The sequence below is a fragment of the Acinonyx jubatus genome, chromosome D3 (assembly GCF_027475565.1).
Source record: "Acinonyx jubatus isolate Ajub_Pintada_27869175 chromosome D3, VMU_Ajub_asm_v1.0, whole genome shotgun sequence".
Classification (NCBI taxonomy): domain Eukaryota; kingdom Metazoa; phylum Chordata; class Mammalia; order Carnivora; family Felidae; genus Acinonyx; species Acinonyx jubatus.
Window position 1 is genome coordinate 2875358 of NC_069392.1, and position 20694 is coordinate 2896051.

At 57.7% G+C, this 20694-nt stretch overlaps 1 protein-coding gene across 1 annotated transcript in view; it reads left to right on the forward strand.

The window, feature by feature from the left end:
• The window catches only part of TMEM132D (transmembrane protein 132D), a 554370-nt gene extending 535911 nt beyond the window's left edge, over window positions 1–18459 (forward strand). Inside the window, exons 6-9 of the mRNA XM_027044209.2 lie at window positions 8227–8432; window positions 10583–10859; window positions 13029–13220; window positions 15934–18459. Coding sequence (XP_026900010.1) covers window positions 8227–8432; window positions 10583–10859; window positions 13029–13220; window positions 15934–17115 — 1857 coding nt within the window. The 3' untranslated portion in view covers window positions 17116–18459. The remainder of the gene's footprint in view (window positions 1–8226; window positions 8433–10582; window positions 10860–13028; window positions 13221–15933) is intronic.
• Window positions 18460–20694: the final 2235 nt, after the last annotated feature.

The window sequence follows — 20694 nt, forward strand, 5'->3', positions numbered from 1 at the left end:
CAAACCCTGAAGTGCTGCCCAGAAACCAGGCCGGGAAAAAGGAGACACAGCTTGGCTCAGGCTGACCTCCCAGAATCCGGGAAAAGTAGCTCGCAGTGAGCTTCCTCAGTGCCACGCGGTCGAGGCTGGGGCCTGGGCGCAGGAATACGGCCCTCGGAGAGCTGATGGGGTTTGCTTGGGAGAGACAGCCGGGGGACGGGTACCTCCTGCAGCCATGTGGATTTCGGCCAGACTCGGGACTTTAGAAATAACCGTCTCCCCAATGGGCAAACACAGAAGGGCACCGCCAGCGGCTTGTAGATTTTGTGGGTGCTGAGCAAGGTTTCCGTGATTTCACCTAAGTGTACCGTCCTCCCTCCTACGTGCTGGGACCTGCTCCCGGTGTGTGGAGCGACCGTCGCTTGGTCCTGCGTCTCTGGGAGGGACACCTGGCGGGTACGCTGTGGCCAGTTCCGCGCTCCTGCTCTGCCCCTCCCTGTCCGGCCGCCGTCTGTGGGGTGTTAGTGGGGTTTCTGCCCCTCGGAGTGGGGAAAGCGTCGCAGGCATCTGGACGACGAGGGGACCCTCCTGTTCAGTCACTTGCAGAAGGTGCCTCAGTGGAAGGAGGGAGGCTGGGGCAGGTGCACAGATGGCCTCAAGAGCGAGAGCGGGCGGTGCCACCTGCCAGTAAACACTGACTGGGAAAGTCTCAGACAGAAGTCCCGGAACACCCCGTGCTTTGCAGCCACCAGAACGATGGTGGAGGGGACGCCCGGCACACTGAGCATGGGAGGGAGGGCTCATCGCCAGGAAAGGAATTGAGCAGGAAGAGCCATGAGGCATTTGGCAACAGGGCCAGTGGTGTCATGATTTAAGGTTGTTTTCCAGTGTTACGAAGTCAGGAGCCGTCTTCCAGAACCGCCGTGTGTGGTGGGACAGGTTGTACACTGCAGGACTCCGGTAGAGGGGTGCCATTTGCTCCGATGCCTCAGCCTGGAGGAAGGATGCCCACTCCTTCTTTCTGAAGGACAGCTGGCAGGGCAGCAGTGAGCTGGCTCGGGCCTTGGGCACCCTCCACCAGCAGGACATCCTGGCACAGGTGCCACCCAGGCCACTCCCCGCGATCGGTGGCGCTACCAGCACAGAAGAGGGCAGGCATGACCTGTGTGAAAACGGACCGCTTTGCGGTTGCCGAATGCTGATCACAGCCCCACGGACAGGAGGTCGGATGGGGATTGATGACGAGAGGAGAGCCATTAATAGAAAGCGTGTTCTCGCCGTGGGTCAGGGGAACGTGTTGACTGTGCAGCTCCCAGAAGCGTCTTCGTCTTCCCTTCCCTGCCACAAAGCAGGAGGGCTGCCTGGCCGCCCCCCACCCCCGGGGTCCCCGTGAGGATAGTGCCCACTCATTGGTTTTCACCTGCCTGCACGCCGAGAGCACATGACGGTCCTCCCGTCTGTCCGTCCCTGTCCTCCCTTCGTGGCGCGGGGACCCGGATGGCAGGAATGCAGGTGTCATGGTCACCAAGCGCCCCCCGGGGACCCAGCAGGAGCCGGGGCCAAGGATGAGATGTCCGGTCTAGAGCCCTGGGCACATCAGACCTGTGCTCTGCGGGGTCGCGCCCCAGAGGCTGGCGGGGCGGCCGGGGCTCCCAGACCGTGACTGCCTGCCTCCGCGTTTGATGTAGCACGCACCCACAGACGCGTCTCCCGGGTGGCGTTTCCACGGAGCAGAACCCACTCTGCAGAACTCTGGAGCCGCTGCTCTGCATGTGGCAGGGGACACAGGCTCTGTGCTCCCAAGACCTTGGCCTTGGCCTGCACAAGCTCCAGGGAGCGTGAAGAGAAAACGACGCTCGGGCCCCGAAGGAAGCGGGCGTCAGCTTGGTCCTCACCTTAGCTCCTCCTTCCATGTCAGGAGCGCCGTGTGACGCGAGAGAGACGGAAGAAAGAGACCCACACGCTGTAGCGTCCCCGAGTGGCTTCCTGTTTCCGAGGACCGTGAGGAGTTATTTGAGGGAAGGCTTCGCACCAGGGGAACGCAGTTCAACAGCTGCCGGCAGGAGAGGAGTCAGTCCCTTCAGCTAAGGATGCTCTTCCCGAAGATACCGGTTTTCCCTCCGCGTCTGTGCATCTGCGGGTGGTTAACAGGGAGCTGTTTCTGCAGCTGAGCCAGAAGGGATGTGGGAGGGTCTCGGTGTGCGTGGCTCCTGCCGGCCGGCCGTGTGGGGCGGGACAGGAGACGACCGTGATCCTGCTGCAGGGGCCACGCGCCGGCGGCTTTCAGAACAAAGACAAGGCAGCGTTCGCCGAGCGCGTTATTCCTTCTGACCCGGGAAACACAGCAGGTGGGCGCGTGGGCTTGTGTAAGCGTGTTTCGTTTGGGTTTTAAAAGAACAGAGCTGGGGCGCCTGGGTGGCTCAGCCGGTTAAGCATCTGACTTCGGCTCGGGTCATGATCTCGCGGTCCGTGAGTTCGAGCCCCGCGTCGGGCTCTGTGCGGACAGCTCAGAGCCTGGAGCCTGCTTCGGATTCTGTGTCTCCCTCTCTCTCTGCCCCTCCCCTGTTCATGCTCTGTCTCTCTCTCGTCTCAAAAATAAATAAAAACATTAAAAAAAATTAAAACGACAGAGCTTCCCGAGGAACTTAAAGTCAGGGCTTCAGAGGGGAGAATAGGCTGTCGTGCATGGAGGATTCCAGAGATGCTAGAATTTCCGACTTCGGTGTCATAAATACGGACCACTCGGATGCAGCTCCGGAAAGGGGTCTCTGCTCTGCCGACGTCCTCTGGCGCTTAGCTCCGCGGGTCCCTCAGTTCTGAGCTGGGCCGTGCTGACCACGAAGACAGGGACACGAGGGCCTGGCCGCTTTCTCCCGCACGGCGCTCCCCTCCTGGGCAGCCGGGCCTTGGCCCGCCCCCTCGGTGCAGCCGGTCTGCGTCTGACCTGAGAGCCCCCGCCCTTCTTGTGCCCCTTCCCGCTTCCTCCACAGATACCACTGCCTGGTACACCTTCTGTCTCGGGGTCCCCTCCCCAGACAGCTCCACGGTCACACCGCATGGCACCAGGGAGAAGGGGGCCGGGACGGCCTGGATGCAGATCCCAGCACGCTTTTCCTACAATTCTGGGGCTGGAAGTACAAGGTCAGGGTTCCCACAGGGCTGGTTACTCCTGCCGCCTTCTCACCGTGTCCGCGCTTGGTCTGAGCGCCTCTGGGTCCCTTGTGTGCCTTCCTGTCTCCCCCAAAGGCTGCATTTTAACATCATCCCCTCTTCCAAGGTCCCGTCTGCAAATACGGTCGCAGTCTGGGGTCCTGGGAGGCAGGGCTTCACAGAGGACTTGGGGGGACCGCAGGTGAGCCCCTAACAGGGCCCGCTCCCTCTGCACACCGAGCGCCTCTCCTCCTCCGTGTGTTCATTGGAAACTTGCTTGTCCCTTGGCAGAAGCCTGTCAGCTTTGCACCAACAGACGTGAGTGAGGTGGGCTGCCTTCCAGCAACGTAAACTGGGTAAAGTTCTCTTCTGATCAGTTAGCCCAGCGTAACACGTCCCTCGTGGCTGCGGAACCCTGTGCCTCAGTTTCTCACCTGGAACATGGGGTAATAGCACCTACCCAACAGACTTATTTTGCGGATTACGTGGAATGAGGTATTAGATACTCCACACGGGCGCCTTGCGTGTAGCAAACTCTCAGTAAACATTAGCTGCTTTTCTTGTTACCGCGATGATCAATGGTATCATTTTCGTGCAGGGTAAAGACTAATCTGAAAAAAGGTAACACGTAGCTTGAGAATTGGATGCAAAATATCCCTGTAGGCTGTTTATTTGTTGCCAAATCTGGGGGTGGGGGTGGACAGAATTTTAACATCCTTCCCTCTAGCTCTTGGGGGGCAAAAAGGGAAGAGTTTACCATGAATGTTGGTGATATTTAAATAAGATTGAATTCATACAGCATTCAAACAGCAAAGAGGAATGGCATTAAATTCACAGAGGTGATGGACTGTGCACAGCGGGAGTTGGAGTTGACTACGTCCTCACGGTGGCCTGGTGCCACGGGCTGGAAGCCGACTCTGAAGGAGGGTCTCGGGTCTCACCAGAGCGTCCCCTCAAACCTTCAGCACCGTGCCGGGGTGGCTCAGAGGCAACGGGCGGGTCTTGTCCGCCCACCTGGACCGTTCATCTGGCGATGGCCAGGGCGAGGGAGAGAAGAGGGGCCCAAGGACCGGAGAGGCACGTTCCTCTGGGACCAGGCGGGCCCTGGAGGGATGAGCCCGGGGTCTTCCCGAGTCAGAGTCGGCCCAGCTGCGGGTCAGGCTCCCTGGAGACGAGGGTGGGCCAGCGCCTCGTGAGGGAGGCTCAATGAGAAAAGCCCCAGAAGTAAGGCCTGTTTGGGGAGGGGGGAAGGTCAGAGCCGGGGAAGCATGCGCAGGTGCGAGTTAGTTTCCCATGGACGCTCTGACCAATGACCACAAGCTGGCTGTCTTACAACAGGCGTGCTGTCCTCACGACTCTGGAGGCCAGAAGCCTGAATCATGTCCCCTCCAGGGCAGGATCTGCTCCTGAGTGCTCCTGGGGCTCGGGACAGCCGGCGCCCAGGCACACGTGGCCAGTCCCTGCTGCTTCGGCCTCAGCTACACATGGCCTCCTCGTCTCTGTGCCAAATCCTCCTCTGTTTCTCCTTATAAGGACACCGATCGCATTTGCAGCCTACCCCAAATCCGGGATAATCTCATCTCAGAATCCTAAACTGAATTACGTCTGCCATGTGAATCCCCCTCCCTGTCCTCTGTCTCCCTCTCCCTCCCTCTCTCTAGGGTGTTTTTACACCCCCTTTTCTGCTTACTCTGGACGGGCTGGATGGCACTTAGAAGCCACCAGGGACGGGGAGAGCCAGCAAGGGGGAAGCCCCCGGACTTGCAGCCCAAGCTCACTCACGGGCACTCCCCAAAGTATCCCTGACACCCCCAGGCTGGAGGCCCCTCCCATGCGAGAATGGCAACAAGTAAGGCCCGGTGGTACCATAGTCCCCAAGCCATGAGATTATGAGCATCAGTACCCCCGGCAGGTGTCATACCCCCTAAGTCCCCAGCACATAGGATCCGGAAGCCCAATATATGTGTTTTTAAGTTTATTTATTTGAGAGAAAGAGAGTGGGAGCACGGGAAGGGCAGAGAGAGAGAGGGAGAGAGAGAATCCCAAGCAGGCTCCACACTGTCAGCGCAGAGCCTGACGCAGGCCTCGAACTCACAAACCATGAGATCATGACCTGAGCCGAGATCGAGAGTCGGATGCTTGCCCGACTGAGCCCCCCAGACGCCCCTGGTAACCCCTTTCACTTACCACCAGCCCCCTCCCCTGTGAGATCCCATTATACACTACGTGATCCCCCCACCCTCCCAAACTGTCCCCCAGGGTGAAGCCTGCAAGGCCGTGGGTCACCCCTCCCTGATCTTTAGTTTACTTCCTTCGCACGGTTTCCCTCCCTGATCTTTAGTTTACTTCCTTCGCACGGTTTCCATCACTAGAAAGCCATTAGCATGAGGTGGGGGAGGGGGTCCCCTAAGTTGGTCATAAAGGAAAGATCTGAGTTTATAACCAAGACCTCTGGCCCCCACTGCAGGCCCCAATTGCACTCGCGGCTCATTTTGTGTTCTTAAGAATTAGGATCTTCCCAGATACCTGCTCATGATCTCCTCCGCCTTCGTGTGTCTTCCTCGCCCTGCCCAGCTCACTAAACCCGTTAATTTGGTGCGTAATGGAACCCAGGGGATCAGGGACTCCACACAGGAGAGCTGCGCTTTGCCACCCCGGCCGCCTGTCCCTGCAGCTTTGTCGGGGGCTGTCGCAGGTGTTCGGGGGCGCCCCGGCTGGAGTCACCACCTCCAGCACCCTCGGCGCCACAGAGACGGGCAGGGAGCCCTAGACGGCCCCTCGTGGGGAATTGAGTGCTGCTCACAGCTCATTGTCAACCCAGTCCCCTCCCTGTCCCGCTCGTGAACCAGGAGGGCAGCCCCACTGTGTGCCTGAAGGAGCGCCAGACGCCGGCGGTAAGCTGTCGGCTCACTGCCTCTGTGCCGACTCTGGCCGTGCGCGGAAAACCAGAGAACGGTGGGGCGGAGATCACAGACCCTCCAGCCAGACATGTTTCGTGTTTTTATTACTTGCCATAAACACTTTATGCTTGCACGCACCCATGCACATATATGCACACACCTGCACCTGCACACACACATTACACATGCATTCCCACATGGGTACGCATCCACACACAGACACACACAACATGTATGCTCACACATGCACGTGTATGCATGCACACGCACCCACACACACATGCATGCACATGCACATTATACACGCATATATGCACACATGTATGTACACACGTGTGAGCACACAAGTACATGTGCACACATGCACATGCGTATACACATGCACATGTGCACACAAGTGCATGCACACGCGTGCACCTATGGACACATGCACATACACGTGTTCTCACACGTGCACACATGTGTGCACACACATGCATCTATACATGCACATTATACATGCATTCCCACACGGGTACACATACACACACATGTATGCTCACACATGCACGTGCATGCACGCACATGCACCCCCACACATGAATGCACATGCACATTATACACACATACATGCACACATGTATGTACACGCATGTGGGCACACAAGTACGTACGCACACACGTATACACATGCACATGTGCACACAAGTACATGCACATGCGTGCACCTATACGCATGTGCACATACACATGTATTCTCATGCATGCACCCATGTGTTCCCACACAAGTACATGCACACACAGGCACCTATACACGCACATTATACATGCATACCCACACGGGTACACATACTCACACGGACACACAACATGTATGCTCACACATGCACATGTATGCACGCACATGCACCCACACACACATGCATGCACATGCACACTGTACACACATGTCTGTACACACGTGTGGGCACAGAAGTATATGTGCACACATGCACCTATACACACCCCCCTTTCCTTAGTACTCTGAGGAATAAACACTGAATTTCACAACAAAACAGAACTCTAAGACCTAGCCCTAAGTTCACAATCTACCCCAGCACCTGCTCCCACCTTCCACAGGAGGCTCTTGGTGGTGGCCCCGCCTGAGATGCTCTCCCGTCTCCCCGCCCCAGACCTCGTCCGGCAGGAGGGCCGGGAAGTTACATTCACGAAATGGCCAGTTTCCCCGAAAACAAGTCTTACAAACCCGACCTTCCCCCCACCTCCTTCTCTCTCTCCCTTCCTCCCTCTCTCCCCCCTCCCTCTTCCCCTACCTCTCCTCTCTGTCTCAGTACCCCTCCCTCCCTCTGCCTCCCCCAGGCAGCTCATCTGTGACAATTCAGCCCAGTTTTCTGGAACCCTTGAAAGAGGAAAAGCCTGAGATTACGGGCTGGGGGCAAGGAGAGCCGTGGCCTGGCCACGATGGTGACAAAGCCGCCGAGCTGCTCCGTTCGGCCTTTGGATCAGATTTAAGTACTTTTGCTAATGGCAGATATTTAGGATGACAACCTGGTCTGACTCATGTAAACGGGCCTGAGTCCGCGTTTCCCTTCAGAGCCGTTGATCGTCAGCGGCCGCGGAACCTCTCAGCATCCCTCGGTGCCTTTGTATCCCCGCTGCCTCACCGCGGAGATGAGCGGGGCCTTCCCTGGAAATGCTTTTTATGATGTTCGAACAACCTGATAGCTTCTGCTTTGCTTTCCTCGGGCCCTTCGGGCAGGGATGCTGCACTTGTAGGAGGAGGCAGCAGGGCGGACGGGGTGAGGAGGGGGTGTCCAGGCTGTGCGTTTCCAGCTGCGTGTAGTTTCTAGCAGGGTAGTTTCAGCGAAACCTAGCCTCCTCCTGACCCCAGGAGGTGCTCGGGGTGGTGGCTGTGTGCACAGCGGGTCCTTTCACCAGGCAAAGCGGGGGGTCAGCAGGCCAAGAGGAGGGTGGGCAGCACGCGGCACCCGGGTAGCTGAGGGCACGGCTCCCGACACCCAGTGGCCACCTGACAGAAGAGGTGCAGCGGGACAGAGGCAGCAGGGCACCTGTGTTGGCACCTGTGTACGAACCAGTATGGCTTATCCCTCAGAGAGTGAGGGCACCTCCCCCGCCTCCTCCGCCTTCTCCGCTGTTCCTTTGGCGATGAGATACCGTGAGAACTCACATGCCTCCCACCCCTCTCTCCTCTTCGCAGGTGTCGGACCGCTGTGACTACGTCTTTGTCAACGGGAAAGAAATGAAGGGCAAGGTGAACGTGGTGGTGAACTTCACCTACCAGCACCTGAGCAGCCCTCTGGAGATGACGGTGTGGGTGCCCCGGCTCCCGCTGCAGATCGAGGTCTCCGACACCGAGCTCAACCAGATCAAGGGCTGGAGGGTGCCCATCGTCTCCAACAAACGGTGGGCGTGTTAGTCAGGACTCCATATTAGAGACCCACGCCAAACAGGCTTTGGCTAAAAATGGAAATTTGCAGGGTAGCTAATTTCAGGCCTGAGTGGACCCGGGGATCCCTTACGGGTGGAATCTCTCCCTACCTCTCAGCCTGGTTTGCTATGTGTTGGCCCCGTATTCTTTTTACGTGAGGCTCCAGACTTGCACTCCACCCCCAGAAGGTGCGTCCTTCTCCTCCCCAGTGGCTCCAGCAGAAGTCCTGGGGTTAGGCTATCCTCCCTTGGGCTGTGTGCCTGTCCCTGATCCAGTCACCGTGGCGAGGACACGGAGTACACTGCCTGGTGAGGCCTCATCCACAGTCCCCTGGAGGAAGAGGTCAACCCTGCCTGAACCAATGGGCTGATACCAGAAGGAGGGGACCTGGGAATACATTCTGGCTGGACCTGGGCAACCTGTCCGTGGCCCCAGCCCAGAAGCTCTCAGATTGCTTGGTCCTGGGGAGATGAAGTCAGAGCCTGTGACCTGCATGCCTGGCCCTTTGTGCTGATGGTGCCTGATAGGGTGATAGGTCTTCTTTTTTTTCTTTAGTTTATTTATTTTGGGGGGAGGGGGATGGGGAGGAGCAGAGAGAGAGGGGGGAGAGAGAATCCCAAGTAGGCTCCACACTCAGCACAGAGCCCGACACGCGGCTCGATCCCACAACCGTGAGATCATGACCTGAGCTCAAATCCAGACTCAGATACGTAACCAGCTGAGCCCCCCAGGCGCCCCAGTGACAGGTCCCCTCTGTCTGCACCGGGCACCAGATACCAAGAGAGTTGCAAGAGGTCAGGCTCTTTGTTCAGGGACTTTGTCACCTCGGAGAAACCCGGGCCTGAGGACTCGCATGCCGGCGACCTACAGAAAGTCAAAAATGAGCGTGCGCGGAATTAGAGGAGGAGGAAGCTCTCCTGGTGTCTGTGTGCTCAGCGGGGGAGGAGACTGGCACTGGTCTGAGGGGTGACCTCTGTTTACACCCCTGCCCTTGGAGCTCCATCCTGTTAGTCTTTGTGCTGCTGGGTGAGCGGGAAGCTTGCAGGCCGTGGGTCCCACGCGTGGTTGGAAGATGGGTTCGGCAGTGATCCTCTCCTTGGTGGCCGGGGTCTCTGATGTGGAGGTGGCAGGGCGGCCTTAGGAGGGGTTACTGAGCCCGTGAGGGCAGGTGGGTGCCAGGACTCCCCCGAGGACGGGCCGAGTCTGATCTCGGCACAACAAGACACAGAGTGTCACGGCTGTCCTGCTCAGCTCTGACAACAGAACGGGGCTGTCGCTCAGATAGAGACCACGACGTGCCAGAAAGGATGGGCTGGGTGGAAGGCGTCAGACACGAGGGCAGCAGCTAACATCTGTCCCCGAGCCGAACCATGGCGGCCCTTTCTACACTTACTGCCATGTGACCTTGCCTTGAGCTCAACACTGACCTCCTTGCGGTGCTGGTTTTGGGGCCATTCCCACCGTCCCCAGCCCTGTCATAGGAGTTACCCGTCACTGCACAACTTAATGACGTATCCCCAAACTTAGTGGCCGAAAGGAAGCACGTATGATCTCACCCTCTCTCCGGATCGGCTGTCCAGGCGTGGCTGAGCTGGGTCTCCCACAGGCTGTCTGGTCAGCTGGAGCTCGTGTGGGGAAGGCTCTGCATCCAAGCCCACGTACGTGGCTGCCGGCCAGCCCGGGCCGTGGAACGGAGGGCCCTGGCTCCTCACTCGTTGCCTTGGCATGTGGCCAGCTCCATAGGGTGGCTCACGACCCCGTAGCTTGCTTCAGGAGAGCAAGTGAGAGAGGAACCGAGGAAAGGATACATGTCACAGTCTTTCAGACCCTAATCTTGGAAGCGACTTCCCCTACCATTGGCTGTGGTCTTGCACTGGAGGAAGGTTCCCGGTTCCAGCTCACACTCAAAGGGAGGGGGCTCCACCAAGCACGTTCCTGGAGGTGGGGCTCCCCGGGGACCTTAGGAGCTCTGCTGACCACACCACAGCCCCTTCTGACTGTCAGGACTCATACATTTGAGTGTCACCTGTGCACCCACCAGGCTGGGCTCGCTGCCCACTCCCCCTTGCAGCCCCTGCCGTCGGCCCAGATCAGGACCTGTTAACCTGAGCTGACCCTTTGACAGGCCGGCCCGGGACAGCGAGGAAGAGGAGGAGGACGAGAGGAGAGGGGGCCGTGGGTGCACTCTCCAATACCAGCACGCCATGGTGCGGGTCTTGACACAGTTTGTGGCCGAAGCGGCGGACCGCGGGGGGCACCTGGTCCACCTGCTGGGCTCAGACTGGCAGGTGGACATCACGGAGCTGGTGAATGACTTCACGCAGGTGGAAGAACCCCGCATCGCCAGGCTGCAAGGGGGCCAAGTCCTGATTGGCCAGGAGCTCGGCATGACCACCATTCAGGTAAGCAGCGCGCCAGGCAGGGGCCCTCTGTATCCCTGCCTCTTCTCTGGCCAGACGAGAACGGTTGGTCATTGCTCAGGACAACGTCTATTTCTAGAGTGAAAGAAATCGTCCCCCAAATAATGCAAGCGGTGCGATGACGTGACCGGAATCTCGAGATTCCTCACGTGTTGCCTGCATTTATTTGGCAGACCCTGGACAGCTCCTCTGGTCGGGTCTTGTTTGAAAGCCGAATACGCTGTCCGTCTACGCCATGGCGCGTGTTACCATCCTGGGGAGAAGGCTCTTGGCCCGAGCTAGCTCATGGGAACCTTGGGCGTGGTCAGCGGCTTCTCGCTGCCCATCGTCGCGTGGAACAGCTCTCCATCCGCCGTGATGCCCGGCCGTGTGAGGTCCCACCCCAGGCTGGACAAAAAGTGGGGCGTGTCGAAAATGTGCGGAGGAGAGGAACAAAGTTATGTCGCCCCCACGGTGTCGGGGGCACCCGTAGCTGGGAATGAATGGGAGAGGACCAGGGTACAACAAGGGGGTTGGCAGAGAGAGGGAAGAGGCAGAGAGAGAGGGAGAGAGAGAATCCCAAGCAGGCTCCATGCTGTCCGCGCAGAGCCCGATGCGGGGCTTGATCCCGCGAACCTTGAGATCGCGAGCTGAGCTGAAATCAAGGGTCAGGAGCTCAACTGACTGAGCACCCCAGGTATTCCTGCAACATGGAGTTTTGAAACAAACACTCCTCAGGACGCTGTTCCAGGCGGCCCCTTGGGGTCAGTTGTCTACCTCTGGTCTGAGAACAAGCATGGTTCCTCCGTGGCTGCCCCCGATCCCGCTCTTAGCCATTCAGTGGGGTTTGTGACACAGCTGTGTACAAGGAGGCCTTGTCAGGGAAGTATTGGATTGTGCAAGATTTAAAGCATGTCCGTTCTGGAAAATCGGCTGGTATTTAAAAGAGATCATTTTAGTCAAGGAAGAAAATAAATGGGTTTGAGGTGACCCAGGGGTCACATGCTCCAGTGACCTCTAAGACCTGAGAAAGTAACTGTGAGCAAAGCAGGCCGGGCGTGAGCTGAAAGACAGCTACTGACTCAGGCCCCCAAGCGCTGGGAACACCGTAGGGGTCGGTGCGGACAGTGGTGAGGGCCGGGCTGCTGCTCATATCCTAAAGCTGCCGACGAAAACTCGACTCTCGTACGGCCAGATGTTGCAGCCTTTCCAGAAAAGCGAGAAATCTTTTTGTAGTAAATCCTCTGATTGTCTTAAGGGTGGCCATTAATTCCGTTTTAAAGTTTTATTTATGTGAAACAAAACATATCTGCCCCGTAGACAAGAGCTCGAAACCTCCACATTGGCGTTTGATTGAAAGATCTAAACCAAAGATCTAAATTCCTGGAATCTGTCTACATCAGGCTAAATTAATGCCTGGAAACCGGATACACACACGGGGCATTAATCACTCCCCCTAAATGGTAGCGTGGGCACAAGGGGAACAGCACTGTGCTCGCGAATCAGGCGTTACGGAGGGGGAAACGGGCCAGCTTCCCACGTGTTAAACCTGGAGAGTCTTTCCTGGTGGGACAGCCGCTGCTGAGACCCTCTTACCTACTCCCACCGAGTCCTCCTGAGTTATAAGTCCGCTTGTCCGCTTTGCCTGAGGACTCTTATGTCATGCTGACTGCCACTCAAATTGTCCTAACCAGACCCAGAGACGGAAGGTGGCATGTGGGCGTCCTGGGAAGAGCTGCCACGGTGACACACGTCTTCATAAATATCAGTAACAACAGGCACTGAGAAACGTGTCAGGAGAGCAGGTTAAAGAGGGCCGGGAGGGGCGCCTGGGGGGCTCAGTCGGCTGAGCGTCCGACTTCGGCTCCGGTCAAGATCTCACGGTGTGCGAGTTCGAGCCCCGCGTCGGGCTCTGTGCTGACGGCCCGGAGCCTGGAGCTGCTTCAGATCTGTGTTCTGTGTGTCTCTCTCTCTCTTGAAAATAAATAAACGCTTAAAAGTGCATCGTGTTTTCACAAGAGAGCTACGTCTTTTGGAAGAAGACATCCATGGGAAAGACCCGTTTCTGTCATTCTGGCTCATCCGTCTGTCTCTACGCACATCATTGACGCCAGTGCAGGAGTTCCTGCGACCACAGAAAGCCTTTCCTTCTGTGTTGGTTCTGCCTTTCAGATCCTGTCACCTCTGTCGGACGCCATCTTGGCAGAAAAGACCATCTCCGTGCTGGATGAGAAGGTGACCATCACAGACCTCGGGGTCCAGCTGGTGACCGGGCTGTCACTCTCCCTGCAGCTCAGCCCAGGGAGCAACAGAGCCGTCTTTGCCACTGCGGTGGCTCAGGACCTGCTTCAGAGGCCCAGACAGGTTTGGAGGCGGGGCTGGGGCCACACAGCAGGTGGGGGCGCGCGGCAGGCGGGTCGCCCATCAGGCGTGGCTGCCCCTCGGCCAGCAGCGGGGTAGCAGTGCCTCTGGGAGGTGCCCGCGGCCTGCTGCCGAGTCCCCGCAAGGAAGACGGGGCGGCAGGTCTGGGGCGACGGGGTTCCCTTCACCAGGTTTATAGTTCTCAGGGCAGAAGGACCTCGTGGGGGTGTAAGCCGCATTCGCAACCCGCGTGCTCCAACGGGGCGCTGTGTGTGTGCGTGTGCGATGTGTATCGTGTGGTGTATGTGTTTGCGTGTTGATGGCACGGTTTCCAAAAGAAGGGTGCTGCAGATAGGCCATCTGCAAAGGTTGAATGTGCTCCTCCCTCATTAGAGGGGGGCAAGCATTCTTTTTTAGGGGGAACACGGAGGCGCCGGTGAGCCTTGCGGAGCAACGAAGCCGTGGTCTCCGGCCGTTGATTCTCCCCGTGCCTCGTGAAGCAGGACTGTCCTCCCGCGGGGCTGCGGGGAGGCCGCCAGCCCACGCAGGGGTGTTCCTGGCAGCTTCCCTACTGGACGGGAGCCCCCTCCCCCGGCACCCGCACCCGCGGAACCGCCGAGGCTGTGCCCGTGCTCCGAGCCGAGCCAGGCTTGTCCCAGGACACATGCAGCCTTCGCGTCCCCCCCGCCTGTACTGCTCACCGGGTGTTCCTCGGCAGGCGTCACTCGGCCCCTTCTCTGTGGCCTGTGCGTGCAGCGGTCTGGGTTATAAAACCCTGGGAAGGGCGTGATTCCCGTAGCAGATGTGAATGGTCGCCAAAGACCAACCTTTTTCTCAGGGCGGATGCCAGGCAGGAAGCAAGGTGCAGGTCACAAAGGAGAGATACCCCGAGGCTGCTTTCCGTCTTCGTGGGGAGATAAATTCAGGTGACCACCAGCTAGGCGTTAAGGAAGCGGTAAGATAGAGTTAGAATTAGGCCAAAGAGCTAATCCGTTCCCAACAGGCAGAGCTCAACAGGGGACCCTGAGGTTTGCTCCGTGCGTGGCTTGGATGGCCCTTAGTCCCTGCCTGCACCTGGCTCTGACATTTCAGTTGCAAGAAGCCCAGGGGCGTTTGAACTTCCTGCTCTGGTTTCGAGGCAGATCGGAAGAACCTGGCGAATCAGAGTCCGTCCGGGGGCTCCTGCACCGTCTTGGTAGCATTTTGCACCTAGCAGCTGGGCTAAGCCGATGCCGGCCAGTGGTAGAGTCTAGTGGCTGAGCCCAAGGAGCTGAAGCCACGAGTCACCGGTGCCTCCGTGTTGGAGGAGCCTTCCTCCCTGCTTCCAGAGACTGAACAGCCCCCGTGCAAAACTGGCTTCTGTCACGCTCAGGGGCCCTTGGTTTGCGAGAAGGTGAAATCCACTCAGGCGAGCTTAAGAAAACAAGCGGTTTCTTACCAGGATTGGGGGCTCTCACGGACCCCGGCTGTAGGAGCTCAGAGGAGGAAGAGTGTCTGCGGTCTCTCGGTGGCCACACCTCCTTTTCGTCTGTCTCTTTTTCTCTTCCTGGAGATAAGTGCTGTCCCCAGACGCTTGCTTAGCCCTGCTCCATTGCGGTTGCTCCGAGGGGGGCTTCATCCCCCACATTTTTGTGAGCCCCCCACGCATCCTCCCACAGCTAAGGCGTCAGTCCCGTCTGTCTTATTTCAAGTCTGACAGATAGAGAGAGATGCCCGTTGGCTCGGAGCTGCTGAGATGTGCGCCTCATCCCTGGTCCAGTCCGCCCGGGCTGGGTGTACAGGATCACGTGCCTGTCCAGGCTAGTAATCCTTCCGGGCTTGGGGTGGGGCAGGTTCTCTGACATCTGGGGGAGGCAGGTGGCAACGGGCCCACCAGTTCGCTGTCAAGCACGGTGACGTCTCCACTCCCATTAAATCGGAGGTGATTTCGTCTGCCTGGTCCACCTAGTCCCAAGGAAAGTTGGTCTAAAGCAACAAAGTAAAAAGGCAAGAGACTGAGATGCGTGCAGACCTTGGCCTTGGACGCCCTTTGGCCTCCCCGTCTCCCCAGCTGGTTGAGGGGGGAGTGGCTGGCAGAGAAAGAAAAGCCAGATAGCGCTGGCTTTATCTCCCTGGCTGGTTTGACTCCTGGTGTCCCAAGTCCACGCTGGGTCCAGAAACATGTACAAACCTAGTCCTGTAGACCCAGGTGAGGCGGGACCAAAGCCCACACTCCTCTGTGTGCCCCTGTCCACATCAGGGGCTTTCATCTGTGTTGTGAGTAATGAGCAGAGACTCGGTATTAAAGCAACTTAAAAAGTAATGCAATAAATATTTTCCACATAAACGTGTAACACTTGCAAATGATCCCACTAACCAGTAATATCCTTTGACGTGCAATTTATGTTTGCGCAGACATAGATCTTGCCCTGCCTCAAAACCCCGTCTTTTTTTCCACACCCCAGAGGGAAAAAGAGGATCTTATTATGGAGTGTTTGTTACGGGCCCGGGTTCATTGTCATTTCAGTCTGGTGGTTGTTTGCTGTCGGTTTTGCGTCTTCCTAAGAATTGGGTTTCTCCCGTGACCTCCCGTGTGTCTTGTCTCTTATTTCTGTGCTGCTTAAAAGGTTTTCCTTTGTTCTGGTCGTATTATCCTGGCCACAGAATGTCTACTTTACAAAGACTTGGTGTTCGGTGAGCTTTGGGGCCATGTTGATTGGTTTATTTTATTCGACAGGAGGCAGCCATCAGTTGCTGGGTCCAGTTCAGCGATGGCTCCATCACCCCCTTGGATATCTACGATGGGAAGGACTTCTCCTTGATGACCACGTCCCTGGACGAGAAAGTGGTCTCCATCCACCAAGACCCCAAAGTCAAGTGGCCGATCATCGCCGCTGAAACTGAGGGACAGGGTCCTCTGATCAAGGTGGAAATGGTTATTAGCGAATCGTGCCAGAAGTCCAAGCGGAAGAGTGTGCTGGCTGTGGGAACGGCCAACGTCAGAGTTAAATTTGGCCAAAGTGATGCTAACCCCAACACCAGTGACAGCAGACACACGGGGGCAGGAGTTCACCTAGAAAATAATGTCAGTGACAGAAGACCCAAAAAACCCTTGCAAGAGTGGGGGGGTCAGGGGGGACCGTACTACGGGAGTTCCTCCATGGGCCTCATGGAAGGAAGGGGGTCCACGACAGAGAGGTCAACCTTCCAGAGAAAGAAGAACCAAGAAAGCCTCCTAGACGATGGCCGCCATCTGCAGACCGTCGCCATTGACTTCACCAGCTTCCCGACCCAGGGGGGCCCGCCCAGCAGCAATGGGGAGGTGGATGAGAACGGCCTCACACAGGCATCCAAAGGGCTGAGCGACTTGGAGATCGGCATGTATGCCCTGTTGGGTGTCTTCTGCCTGGCCATTTTGGTCTTCCTGATAAATTGTGTGGCCTTTGCGTTGAAGTACAGGCACAAACAGGTTCCCTTCAAAGAGCAAGAAGGTATGAGTCACTCCCATGACTGGGTTGGGTTGAGCCACCGGTCAGAACTACTGGAGAACCACATTAACTTCGCCTCCTCCCAAGATGAGCAGATCACCGCCATTGACAGGGACATGTATTTCGAGGAGAGTAAGTATCTCCTGAGCACAAACTCCCAGAAAAGCATCAACGGGCAGCTGTTCAAGTGTTCGGGACCCACCATTGCTGATGGGAAGGATCAGAAGAGTGAGCCCCCAACGTCCCCGACCTCAAAAAGGAAAAGGGTAAAATTTACCACCTTCACCACCATCCCCTCGGATGAAGGATGCCCCGCCGTGAACTCCGTCCCGACCAGTGGTGAGGACACGGACTGGGTCTGCCGGGATCTGGACCCTGGGGAAAGCAGGCAGCCACACCGCTACGCGGGAAGGTTACGTGAGGATGTGTAAGCCGGGACACTCGCACACATTGCTTCGCACTCAACTCCCAGCCTTTAATTTGGTGACGGAGCGTAGCGACCGGACACAATGAGGTCGTCCCTGTCCTCAGAGCCCCGGAAAATGCCCCCGGCTCGCCTGGGGGTGGCCCCACGTCGGGACCCGTGCACACGTCCCACCATACGGTGTCTTGGTCAATGCCGAGAGGCTTACCGTGCATGGCAGGATTTTTAAAACTTGCAGGAAAAACCGAGTTCTGAATCACTGAGCTTCCGAAAGGTTCTGGGAATAAGCAGCCCCCCTCTGCCCACGGCCCTCTTTCTGTCTTTAATCACAGCACTTTGGAGACTGTGAAGCCGTGTGGCTCCCGTGTGCGATCGTGCAGACCGTGGAAGGCGACCAAGACTCCGCGGAAGCGTGTGCCTCGCTGGGAGGCGGCGTGTCGCTGGGGTCCGGACGCACAGCTGGCCGTGCGCGGGGTCGGGGGCAGAGGCCAGGGCGAGGCAGCTCCTGGGAGGCGTCACCGCGACGGATTGTCTCCCAAAGCCCAGCCCGGCCCAACGACAGACCAGGGCGCTGCTGACGGGGACTGAAAGGGAGCACGTGGGCAGAGGGGCCACAAATGTCTCTGTAACTGGATGCGGAGAAGAAAGCGACAGACCCCTCGGAGCGGTCCGGGCGTTCCTTCCTTCGTAAGCTCGGCATACAGGGCGTAGAATGTCAGGCCGGTTCCAAGAACCAGGCTTTTTGGGGACGAGTTCACTGTGTTAGAATCTGTACTCACCCCCCCACCCGGCCACCTTCCTGAAAGCCATTGGTCACTCATGGGCAGTGGGGGCCTTTCCGGCGTTCACGGCGTCCTTCTTCCCCCACGGCCGGTGTGTCAGCTCCAGGGGACAGTCTGCAGGGGCCCCGCCAGGCGAACATCACGTGTCCTTCTCGAAGAGGCGGGTCTCCGCGGGCAAGTGGTTCTCACGGTGAACTCAACCCCAAGGGACGCTGGCTCCCCTGTTCCTCCGGAAACACGGGAGAGCTGTTCGCGGCAGCCCCGCGACGGCCACACCGGGCCTCCCGTCCGCGGCCCCAGAGACACGTGCAGGCGTCCCTGCGGGGTGTGGGGCCGGGGAGAGCCGGGGCAGGAGGCCCGTCCACACCCCTGCGCGGGCTTGGACACATGGGGGGACCAAGGCGTCCGCGCGTGGGGTGCAGACAGAGACCCTGCTCAGCCCTGAGAGGTTTGCTGTGGCTTGAATCTGAAGGACTCGGAATGTCCCCCTCCCCTCCGTGGGAAGCCTAAGAACGGGGGGTGGGGGGGGGGGATGAGCGGCTTCCGGCCCAGCTCCAGCTCCCGCCACAGTGGGGGAGGGGCGGGAGAGGGCCAGCGGCCTGGGGCACAGAGGCCAGGTCTCTTGGGTGTCTTCCCTGTCACTCTTCCCTGTCCCTCTGCCTTCCTTCTCCTCTCCAGTTCCTGTCTGTCTCTGTGTCTCCCTGACCCTGTTTCTCTGCTTCCTCTGTGTCTCTCCCTCCCTCTCTCCCTCCTCCTCCTTCCCTCCTCACTCCTCCTCCTCCTCTCCCTCCCCCTCCTCACCCCTCTTCCCCTTCTCCCCCTTCCTTCTCCCTCCTCTCCCTCCTCCTCCCCTCCCTCCCCCTCCTCACCCTTCCTCCTCTTCTCTCCCTCCTCCCCTTCTCTCCCTCCTCCTCCCCTCCCTCCCCCTCCTCACCCCTCCCCCTTTCTGTCTCCTCCTCCTCCCCTTCTCCCCTTCCCTCCTCCCCTCCCTCCCCCTCCTCACCCTTCCTCCCACTTCTCCTCCCTCCTCTTCCTCCTCTCTCCTCCTTTTCTTCCTCCCCCTCCTCCCCTCCTCCACTGTCCTCCCCTCTTCCCCCTCCTCCCCTTCTCCCCATCCTTCCATCCCCCTCCTCTTCTTCCTCCTCCCCTCTCTCTTTCTCCCACCCCTTGTCCAGTGCATATGACTGAATTCTCCTTAGATCATGGGTGTCGTTTCTGCCAGCTCACCCTTCCCACCTTAGCACCCCCCCAACTGAGGTGCTCCCCATTTGCTCTAAGACTGGGATTCCAGCAGCCATAAGCCACCTGCTCCTGTCCCCAAGTCTACTCACCTCGTCTGGTTGGACAATTAAATTGTCACCCTTTCGCTCCATGACGGGGCTTTGCTCTCTGCAGCCTCCTTGTATTTCTTTCCACTTTTACCCGCGTGATGTCGTTTAATACAGCAGCCGCTGCCCGCTCCCAGATCCGCCTCCTTGCAGAATGTATCGTAGGTCGTGAGGATGTAATATATGTTTATAAACTTACTGACTGTAAATATAAAGTTTGCATTCAGCGGCTTTATGGCTGTCCTTTGTCTTTCCACACTCTGACCCCCTCCGCGGGGCTGGCGTCAAGGCGGACGGCTCTCCAAACGCTGCGGCTTCTGGTAAATGAAAATGCAGATTGAAGGGGCCCAGCACAATCCAATTACACTCTTACACGGTGTAATGTGGTCTGTGCACCGAGACAATGTTGACACATGGTGACAAAGTGCACTGTGTGCTAAGTATCTCTCCTTCAGGACCCGAAAGGATTTTCAGATAAATCACACGTGCAATTCCCTGCTAAAAGCCTGCTGACGGATGGTGGTAAGTGAGAGCCGTGGCAGGCGAGCATATATCCCGGCTCCCTCTGGGCTGCAGCGGGTAAAATTGCTCTGTCCTTTTTTTTGGATCTCACGTGTGCATTCAGATGTCAGCTTCCTGAGGGACGCCCACCGTGGCTCTGGGCCGAATGAAAAAGGTTGACTTTCCCTTTCCCCTGATAGTCAAATGCAGTCCCAAGGCCATTCCACAGAAAAAGAAGTCGCGTGAAATTCTTGCATTCATGCAACAGCAGCAGTGGGCCAGTTACTTACTCACTGGCATTTACTGGGCACCCACTGTGTGCTAGAAACTACCGCAGGCTTGGGCGATGGAACAGTAAATGTGACAGGTGGGACAGGAAACATCACATGCTTGCTCTCCGGCATGTTACATCTAGCGGGGGCAGGGAGGTGACCTCGAAACACATTTCAGATCGTCCTCCGTTACGGACAGGAGATAAAACACGTTACGGGACGAAGACGAAGCCGACCCTAGACGCTTCGGCCATTTCGCTTTTAAAAATCTGGATTTGTAACCCCTTGTGAAAATTCGGACACTTTGGCGAAATGGGGCTGACAACCCAACCTGGCCCTGGTTGGAAACGGTGGGTTTGCTATTGCCGCCTCCAGGCAGGACACCCAGATTGTCTCCCTGACCCAGAGTTGCCATTTGTGCCACAACTTTCCGTATAATAGAGGAATATTTCTCCCGGCTCACGACTCTACGCAAAAGTGAGAGAGGCAAATGTAGGCTGAGGGGAGTGCTGTGTTCGCAAGACAATTAGAGGAAAGTATATTGCCCTATGAAACAGAGAATAACAGCCCTGTGGTCTCCCAGGAAAACAGAGACGTCGTTGTCTAACACACGCAACCCCAGAGGCCACCACCCCACAGCCCGTAACGCGATCTCTGCCCAGAGCTCAGGAAGGAAGAAGCCGTGTGAAAGTCTTGACGGGGT